This window comes from Ochlerotatus camptorhynchus, unplaced genomic scaffold, assembly GCF_037179485.1.
Source record: "Ochlerotatus camptorhynchus isolate MF236.1 unplaced genomic scaffold, CSIRO-AGI_Acam_v1.1 ptg000840l, whole genome shotgun sequence".
Classification (NCBI taxonomy): Eukaryota; Metazoa; Arthropoda; class Insecta; order Diptera; family Culicidae; genus Ochlerotatus; species Ochlerotatus camptorhynchus.
In genome coordinates, this window is record NW_027041300.1 from 20601 (window position 1) to 30217 (window position 9617).

Below are 9617 nucleotides of genomic sequence, written 5' to 3' on the forward strand. Positions count from 1 at the left end.
ATTGGAAGATTGCCGCAAAAGCTCAACGCAGATGTCGCCACTGCATGATGATGATAATGTTGACAGACTGCATATAAAATTCGTGAAAATTAGCATTAAATCATAATTTTCATCAAGCCTACGTGAAATCCTTCCAATATAACATTCGAATTGAAGAAGAAAACGTTTTTACGATCAGACTGATGTGCATCTTTGACTTTTCCAGGTGAACTTTCATAAGATATATTCATTTCATTTCACGGCTCCATCAATGCTGCATCGTAAATATGATGGTAAACAGAAGTAAATTACTCAATTACTCAAAATAAAGATGATTTGTCATCTTGTTATCACTTTGAAGACCATCTAGCACCATTTTATAGTATGGTGCGTGTTGAGTAAATCAAGTTCCGTTGCGTTTTCCGTCGAAAATTGTGAGTATCAATCTGTTTACCTAAAAAAGGCTAAAATGAACATTTATCGAATATTGGCGTCCTATACAACCATTTTCATTATCACCAGCATGATACAATCTTTCCTAAGTAAATTCACTTAATTTCCACTTTTATCCTAGTGGAAATCGCACATATTCACCATTTTCCGAAAAATGCAGCTGCGCAGGAGGTAACCTCTCCCTGTGGGTGCAAACTTGTTATGCATAATTTTCCATGAAAACATCTCCGATCCATACCGAAATAATAACAGTTAGTTTGCAAACACGTTTTCTTACACGATTCAAGCAAAAGTATCCACCGGAAATTATTAGTTTTTCTTTATGGACCGATTTGCCCCAAAAATCGTCTGTTTTACTTGGAGAATTTGGAAACTATCCTCCTTCTAGTAGTTCTCACTTCGAAATGTAGGTGGCGAAATCTTGGAAAAGTTTCACTGCAAGACGCCAATACGATCCACAAAATTAGATTTCGCTGGATCCAAAGCGAAGCGAAATATTTGGCAATTGCGTTTTTGACGCAGGTGAAAAATGTAGTATTTTGTATGAGATTTTCGCTTCGCTCCGATCTCTATACAGGCCTTAAGAAAAAATAACAACATGTAGATTTCAGTGATAAATGTGGAAGCTCTTTTTATAAAATATCAAATTTTGTTTTTAATTATATTTTTTAGAAATATCAAAAATATATCAAAATATAAACTAAACTGAAATTAAAAAAATAGTATATCGAAGTATGTTAGCAATATGATTACAAAAACATAATTTGATATCATTTTGATTTTATTTTGATATCCGACTTGCCATCTCAAAGGTATTTCTGAGCTAAAAACTATATTTTCTATTGATTGAGAATCACTCCACTAAATAAGTATAGGCGCTCACCCTGGTTAGGCAACTAGCTTTGAGTCTTGCGGGAATTTCAATAAAATTGAAAATAGCAAGATTTCCATCTTCGATTCTTCACCCGACCAATAAAATTATTGTTAGCAGCGATAGCGTTCCTTCGCACGTGTAAATCGATCGCGTCGCTAACAATGATTATCTCTGATAGTAGATTGATTATAGCTGATTTCCTTTAAAGATCATTGTTCGGATCGTTTAAAGTTTTCCAAAATAAAAATTTGGTGAATTCCCTGAAAGAAACTTGAAATTTCGTTAAATGAAAAACAGCAAAAGTGGAAACGCCGAGAGAAAAATGTTATGACATTTTTCGCCCTATTAATTTCTATGACATTTACTACCACCGATGGGGACATTGAGCTTGTTGATGTGAATAAAATAAAATAAGTTCAAGACATTCCTTTTTTTGTTCCACCGGAGTGAACTGGGTACAAGCCGTCCACAGTAAGATGAACATATCGGTCTTTCACGATAATTGAATACATTTCAATCAAGGAGTACCACAATGTCCCTTCTATATGGCAAGAGGGCAGTAATTTTTTTTTTCGTGAAGGCTGCTTCTTTCGTAGTCATGCAGAAATGTATCCGATTTCCAGTAGATTATAAGTAACTCTTTATTCGGTTAAGTTAAACAAACCACAACAGTAAAAAGATATGCCTACATGTGTGTTAAAGAGTTACTACCCAGTGATGTGAATCATTGGGAAAGGTAAGATTGATGGGATAATAAATTATACCGTACAAAATGTTGAAATGAAAAATCATATGGTACTACTACTACTTATAATGATAATCTTCTATCCCGCTTCTCTTTTACACGATACTTGTTAAGCTCTGTTTCATAAACTTTGAGCTTTTTCTCATATTCATCCTCTTCACACTCCATATCATTGATGATGTTTCGCAGGTGTTCGATCTTGGCATTTAAATGAGTAATCTGAAAAAAAGAGTCGAATATAATGAAACATATTGTTTATAAGCATACTGCCGTAACACCCTACCTGCTGCTCGTATGGACGGATAGCAGCTTCTCGGGTCTGCTTTAGCCGGGTTTGGAAGGTGGCTTCCCGTTGGACGCAGTACGATTCAAAGTCGTCCGTCAGTTCGTTGCGTAGCTGCAGTTCCTGAGCAAGAATGTCTCGCTTCAACAGTTGGATTTCTAGATCCCTTTCCGCTAGCTGCTCTCGGTAGACATTAGATTCACAAGCCAGCTCCTGCTTCAACCTGTTATGGGCGAAAAGGGTGGTTAGCTCAATCAGTTCACTTTAAAAAACAAGGGATACATATACCTTTCATTTTCCAACATAAGCCGATTGGTATCGATGCGGGCCGATGGACTGCTTGTCGCCTGAGCCAAGAAGAACGAATAACGCGTGGTTCTGTCCCTTCTCTGAGTTGGCTTTCTCTGGAGTACAATTTGTTTGGCGATGGACGAAAAGTTCAAGACATTCAAGTTTTCATCGTAGTACTCTTCCGTAGGGTAAAGATTCACGATCATTGAAAGTTTTTCCTTTCCAAGTAGAGCCGACTGGATGAGCATGGTGAGTTTGGAATCCCTAACGGGAACCAAATCAGCAAGTTTCTTGGATTTTTGATTTTTGTGTACTGTTTCCAAACAACGTCCAAGTACCATCAAGGATGTATTGATCTTTTGTGCTTCTTTTAGGCGATCTCCAAAGGTACCGGTTTTCTTGAGACGTTCTGAACCAGCAAGGTCACAGAATTTATAGACGGAGTAGTTTATCAGTTGAGTGCTTAACGAATATGACACGATTGTCATGAAGAAAATGCTGTGCGAACGACTGGAATTGCTGTTAACATCGGTTGAACCATAAGTTGCGCTCTGTAGGCCAAATTGTAGGATATTATAAGCATCTTCGCTGCTTCCAGCAAATACACACGACAGATCTTTGATGTACGCATTCCCTTCGTTAGAGAGGATCTTCATGGGCTTTCTCTTGCCAAAAATCGATTCTTGCGCTAGCAGATCGTAAACGTTCTCATTATAGATTTCAACGAAGGAAACCCAAATAAAAACTCGTAGATCAGGATCTTTGCTCAATTCGAAATCGTGTTCTTTTCGGATAATGGACCTCATCCTCGAATGGGTGGATTCATTGCCCTGCAGGAGTTTCTTCATGGATTCCACCTTCTTAAGTTCTCTGTAAACGGATTCGTCGTCAAGGAAACTGACCGCGGTTTTATCGATTTTTAGGCTAGGATTAGTTGAAATGTTATTGGCATATTCTACATAGACCTGCTCGATGGCCCTTGGCACAATTCCAGGACTAGCATTGTTTCCAAGAAGGGTATATGTTTTACCCGATCCAGATGTTCCGTAAGTTAGGAATGTAGCGCCTCGTTCTCCTGAAACATTTCTTATCGACGGTTTAATACATCTATCATAGACATCTGCTTGAGAAACTTCTTCGTCGAAGATTTCGCTGAACGTGTACTGGCGCTCGGTAGAATTCTCATCAACGCCTCTGGCCAGGAGGGTATTCTCGTGAATCTTGAATGCCGTCTTGTAGGGATTATTCCGCAGGTGTGGCCTCAACCGAAGACAAACCTTAACAGTATCAGAATCCTTGACGGGTTCCGGCTCACTTTCCGGTGGTATAGGTGAACTGCTCCTATGGGACTGTGATGACGAACGGGAAGACGAGCTATCGTTCGACATTAACCTTTCCAAGTTAACGCGTATGTTTGGCCGGGGACGCATTCTGCGATCTACGCTGTTTTCGCTAGCATGCAAAAAAGAAGGTTGAGCTCGTTTCATTGCGAATGTCTAGCAAAAAATCGGAGGTGGCAAACTTGTCGTTAGAAATAATGTTTGTCAACGTATAGAACATGGAACAGAACAGAAAATTCCTTTTTATGATGATGCAGATGTTGAAGATGTCAAATGCTACGATATTCAGATTACGTGCCTAGTTACCATGTTATAACAATTATCAACAAGAACATTATTTAGATAACACTTTACAACTGCCTAGTCTGAAGCTATAGCATAAAAAACAGACGGTTTATAGTGCTATGAAACTTCTATGACCAGGGTTTTTTTTTATAAAATTAAAATGATGGCATAAAAAAAAAAATGTATGTAGAACGTTCATTTATTTTTTAATGAATAAAATTTCTTAGTTCCTCTAGTACTGGCTCGCCCGCCCTATTTTAAATAACAAGGCAAATAAACCAAAAATTACCATAAAATAAAATACAATTACAATAAAATCTATTGCCGACAATCGATCTTATTGCCGTATATTGTACAATAAATGGTAGCATATTGTTATTACAATAGATGTACAATACGGCCCATATAGTAAGAATTTTCATCAATGGCTCAAGTTTTTTCGGGAAAAAAGTGGTTTTTCTTATGGTTAAGATACATCACAACCCCCTTGTTCTATTGTAAATTTTCCCATTTACCATAGATTCTATAGCGGAAACAATACATTCCATAATTATTTTATCGTTGGGACAATACGATTTTATGTAGGGGGAGGAGGGGCATAATGAGCAACCCGCAGTTTGGCTCTGGATCTCCAGCTGCTTGAAAATAAATCAACTGGTAGTAGGTTCAATATCATTATGATATTGATCCTACCACCAACCAATTTGTTCCGAACGGCCGGAAGTCCAAGCTGGTGCACGGGATGCTCACTATGCCCCTCTTACCCCTAAATACAATAAATTATGTTGTATAGAGACAACACATTTCACTGTACTGTAACATAAAAATACTCGTCTCTTTTTAAAGGGAAGTTTACCGGCCGAAAATATAAAAATATTTTCGGAACGTTTTTATTTTTCTAAAAAAATTGGGAAAATTGATCAAAAATCCAAGAATATCAATTTTTTCGTTAGATTCCGGAGAAAATTAACATGTAAGAATATTTTTTCTATCTCACCATGAAAAAAAAAATTGGACTCTCAGCAAAACCGAAAAGTCGATGTTTTGTGGTTTTTTTTTCAGTTTAACTTTATGCTAGGTACCGTGCCGATTCAAATTTCGGACACTAAACTCGAATTTCGGACACTTTTAAAAGTTGATTATCTCGGTCGAATATGATCCACATGTCTTGTAAATTTTAAATTTTTTTGACTAGTGCCCTTCACGATCTTAGAGATGAACTAGCCTAAGGCTAAAAATCTCTTAAATAAAGAATTAAAAAAAAAAAAAACCTCCACGATCATCTAACATTATTACTTTGTTTCTAACTGGATGTAATATTTAATTAAAAATGAAAGTGTCCGAAATTTGAATCGTCCGAAATTTCAATGATTTATAAAAAAATGTTTTTGCACGTGAACTTTCTTTGACAAATTAGAAAAAAAATGTGATTTTTTTAGATTGTTGATAGGTACCTTTTTCCAATATTTTTAGAATAATCAAAACGTAATTATTTTTTTTCGGAGCGGTGAACTTCCCTCAAGACCAAAGAACTTTAATTTACTGAATCGGTTTAATTATTTTACAATTTATTATATAATTTTTTTTTATTTTATCTTTTTTTATGTATTTTGTTTTCGAAGATCAAAAGCCATGATTACTTGAGGTTTGATTCTTGTAAATATAATATGTTGGTGGCTCGCATCGACGAGTTATTGTGGTTTTTGTATACTATTTCGTCTTTGAATGTAAGAAGCCTTTTTTGTTCAGTGTTTGTTTTTAAAACATAACCGTCAAAAATAACCGAAAACGTATAAATCACTTTTTACTATTCCTTTAGGCTGTGAACCATTTGCCGAGTTAAATTTAACTCGTAGTTAAAAGTGACATTTCGAAAGTTATTTCTTATGTTCGAAAATCCCCGTGCTGTCGATCGACCGGTTTTCGAGCCACGGTCGTCAAAATTTAACTTCTTGTCTGTCAGAAATAACCACGCTCGGATAGCAGGGTTAATCGATAACTTTCCATCTGTCAAATTTTAACCAAAAGTTAAAATAATCCACCAAATGGTTCAGAGCCTTAGAAACTTAAAGCTTGAAGGATATTTCATTTATTACATATAATACAAATTTATCATTCACTGTTGAAGTTATTCACAAAACACGAGATTAGAGGATCCTTTCTAGAACATCTTATGTATGAATCTCCAACTGAAGTTAACAAGGTTTTATTTACTTACGCTTCCAACATTGATGAGCACCTTACTAAAATTAGGCACCTGAACTAAGAAAATAACTAAAAATTCACAAATTAACACAAATTTCAACAAATAAGATCCCGAACTCCGTTTTTGTATCAGCGATTCCGGCTTCAGTGTTCAGCTGTTCATAAAACAGAAAGATACTGAGTGACTTTGATTGATTAGCTTGAAATTATATCGAGTGCAATTATTTTCTGCAACTGCATAACAGAAAACCACTCACCGCAGGGTTGCCAAACGATCAATTATTCAAACGATTCAAACAATCGAGTTGATTTTTGTGAATTTTCTATCGGTTATTTTAGAAAATATATGTCTAACAATAGAAGTTCTCATGTTTTATCGGTAGAATTGAAACTTCTAAAAATAAATAATAACCAATAATACGGAATAAAATTATTGGAGTTACATTTAATGTTTGGCATATTTTCCACTGCCTTGCAACTTTCAACAGAACTGGCGACCTTGACTTTCTGTGCTGTAACTCAAAACTCCTGAGTGTACACTCTCACGTTTGCTGTCATTCAAGGTCTGTCATCAACATACATCAGTGATTTGGAAGTCCCTTTCTCTGTGCAGACGAAATTTTCGACTAATTAAATCCCAGTTCTTGCTTGAAACGTAATTTAATATCGAGCTTAGCGTCGTCCCAAGTATTCGGAAGTATAATGGCTAGCCAAACTCAAGGTATCCAGCAGCTGTTGGCCGCAGAGAAGCGAGCAGCTGAAAAAGTGGGCGAAGCACGAAAGAGTAAGTAGATTTTTCCTCTTGTGGATGTCTGCACTCCTCGAGATGAAAAATCAATAACAAGAATGTCAGCTCCACAGTTATCAGAACAATACTTTCTATAGCTTGTTAGATAAGAAGCAATGTATTGTAGATTGAGAGATGTGATTTTTTTTTTAAAGGGAAACAGCGCCGTCTAAAACAAGCAAAGGAGGAAGCCCAAGAGGAGATCGAACGGTACAGGTCGGAACGGGAGAGACAGTTCAAAGAGTTCGAAGCGAAGGTAAGCGACTTCCAGTGTTTCGATTACTGACCTTCAATAGAAGTTGGCGATACGTTGATTGAATGCACAATGATGGCTTAAATTGGCTGCGCATTGTGAATAGCAGCTAAATTTGCCTTATGCTCTGTGTTCATATCAACTTTATGATTCGTTTCTCTAAAGAGTGTATCTGTTCCTTTTCGTTACAGCACATGGGTAGCCGCGAGGGTGTCGCTGCCAAAATCGATGCCGACACTGTCTTGAAGATTGAGGAAATGAACCGTTCGATCTCCACCAACAAGGCGGCTCTGATCAATGAAATACTCAAGCTGGTGTACGACATCAAGCCACAGTTGCACAAAAATTTCCAATATCTGGCCAAGAAGTAAAAGGGTGTGGAACGCCCGAATGCTATAGCGAACCGTCGTAATGATAATGTACACTGCAGTACTTTTAGGCAAGTATAAAAATATATCGTGTAGAAACTTCTCTTTTGCTGGCCATTGCACCTGAAATTAAACTTCTTCAAAGAAAAGTGGTGTAAATAATTGTTTTCAGTTTTTACTTCTAAATGTGTACTTCAAGAATTTGCTCCTAAAAGAGAATTCATTTGTTTGTTTTCGTTATCAGATCATAAAAATATTATTTGTAATTATCTCTTGCTACAATTACTAAGTATTACCTTAAACAATCCCTTCTGCACTATATATTCGTATTATTGACAGAATCGAATCTTACTACACTATACTAATAACCACTGAGATTCACTATTCGAATGTTTGAAGATCATATTTAGCAATAGTTGGTATTTAAATACTATTCGACACAGACAAAAAAAAACATGACAATATTGCTTGTTAATCGTTAAAAATTATTGCTCTCACGAAAACTGCAAAACCAGCTCTACTAATCGATGTGTGATAAAAATGCCGACTATACGTGTGTGAATCTCTTCATCACAATTTAATCACTAAAACTGTTTCTCCACTCCACATTGCTGTTTACTCCTTGGTGGTTCTATTGTACCAGACAACAGCCACTTGTTGTACCGATAGTGGACAAAGTAAAGGTAGTAACATATCGGATATACAGCCATGTAAAGTATGAACATTATTATGGAAGGAATATATCGTTAACGGAAATCAAAAAAGGATGCATATTTTGTGACTGTAGATCTTTATCACATCCCAGCTTAATGGACACCATCTCGAGAACTTTTTAGTGGCTAGGTCACTGTTTTCAAGTCAGTAAATTTTTTCACCAAATGGTCACTAAATTCACTTGAAATTTAGGCATCAATATCGGATTTTTATGACCAATGTTGAGAGTACAGAACTTGCCTTTAAAAATCACATCAACTTGATGTGGTAACAAATTTGTGTTAGAAAGAAATCAGCTGACAAGAAAAATTGCGAAACAGATGTAAACACCACATAACCAACGGGCCTCCCTTAGCTCAATCGGTAAAGGCGCAGCCAGGCATGGAAAATCATTTGCATTCATTTCATAGATTCATTTACATTCATTTGCCTCTAACTTTTTTCATCAACAGCATTCCGCAAAATGATATATAGAGCTTTTGTAGGTTTTGTTATTAGCTACAACTTTTGCTCATAACTCAAATCTGTATCTCTTATGCATCACGAACTAGAGCGGGCAGAACTGGTTACTGTTTTTCAGTGAATGTAAAATACATTCACTGTAAAACAATAGTGACTTCTGTTCGCACTGGTTCGTCGTGCATAAGAGTTACGAATTTGACTAACTAACAAAAGTTGTAGCTAATAAGAAAACCTACAAAAGCTCTATACATCAATTTGCGGAATGCTGTTCAAGAAAACAGTTAGAGGCAAATGAATGTAAATTAATGCACGAAATGAATGCAAATGATTTTCCATGCCTGGGCGCAGCTACAAAGCAAGATCGTTGGAGGTGGCTGGGTTCAATTCCCGGTCCGGTCTAGGAATTTTTCGGGTTGGAAATTTTCTCGATTTTCTTGGGCATAGATGTATATGATTGGACTTGCCACACAATTAAACCAATGCAAAAATGGTACAGGCATCGAAAGCTTTCAATTAATAACTGGGGAAGTGCATCTAGAACACTAAGTTGAGAGCACGCAACAATATTGCCAACTTAC

General features: G+C 36.5%; 2 protein-coding genes across 4 annotated transcripts; one reads left to right on the forward strand and one right to left on the reverse strand.

Annotated features, from left to right (window-relative positions):
* Positions 1-1938: 1938 nt before the first annotated feature.
* On the reverse strand, positions 1939-6604 carry sub (subito). 3 transcript variants are annotated; one of them, XM_065238596.1, is made up of 4 exons: positions 6469-6604; positions 2623-4121; positions 2335-2557; positions 1939-2270 (listed from the first exon to the last, which is right to left on the reverse strand). In XM_065238596.1, the coding sequence occupies exons 2-4, from the start codon at positions 4110-4112 to the stop codon at positions 2115-2117; spliced, it is 1869 nt and encodes a 622-aa protein (XP_065094668.1). In that variant the 5' UTR covers positions 4113-4121; positions 6469-6604; the 3' UTR covers positions 1939-2114. The 3 variants fall into 3 exon arrangements, with proteins under 3 accessions (XP_065094668.1, XP_065094667.1, XP_065094666.1); XM_065238595.1 differs by having other exon boundaries at positions 2623-4077; positions 6469-6551; XM_065238594.1 differs by lacking the exon at positions 6469-6604 and having other exon boundaries at positions 2623-4194.
* A 432-nt stretch (positions 6605-7036) lies between these two features.
* On the forward strand, positions 7037-7962 carry LOC135715268 (V-type proton ATPase subunit G-like). Its single transcript, XM_065238597.1, has 3 exons — positions 7037-7239; positions 7398-7498; positions 7687-7962. The coding sequence occupies exons 1-3, from the start codon at positions 7158-7160 to the stop codon at positions 7864-7866; spliced, it is 363 nt and encodes a 120-aa protein (XP_065094669.1). The 5' UTR covers positions 7037-7157; the 3' UTR covers positions 7867-7962.
* The last annotated feature ends 1655 nt before the right edge of the window (positions 7963-9617 follow it).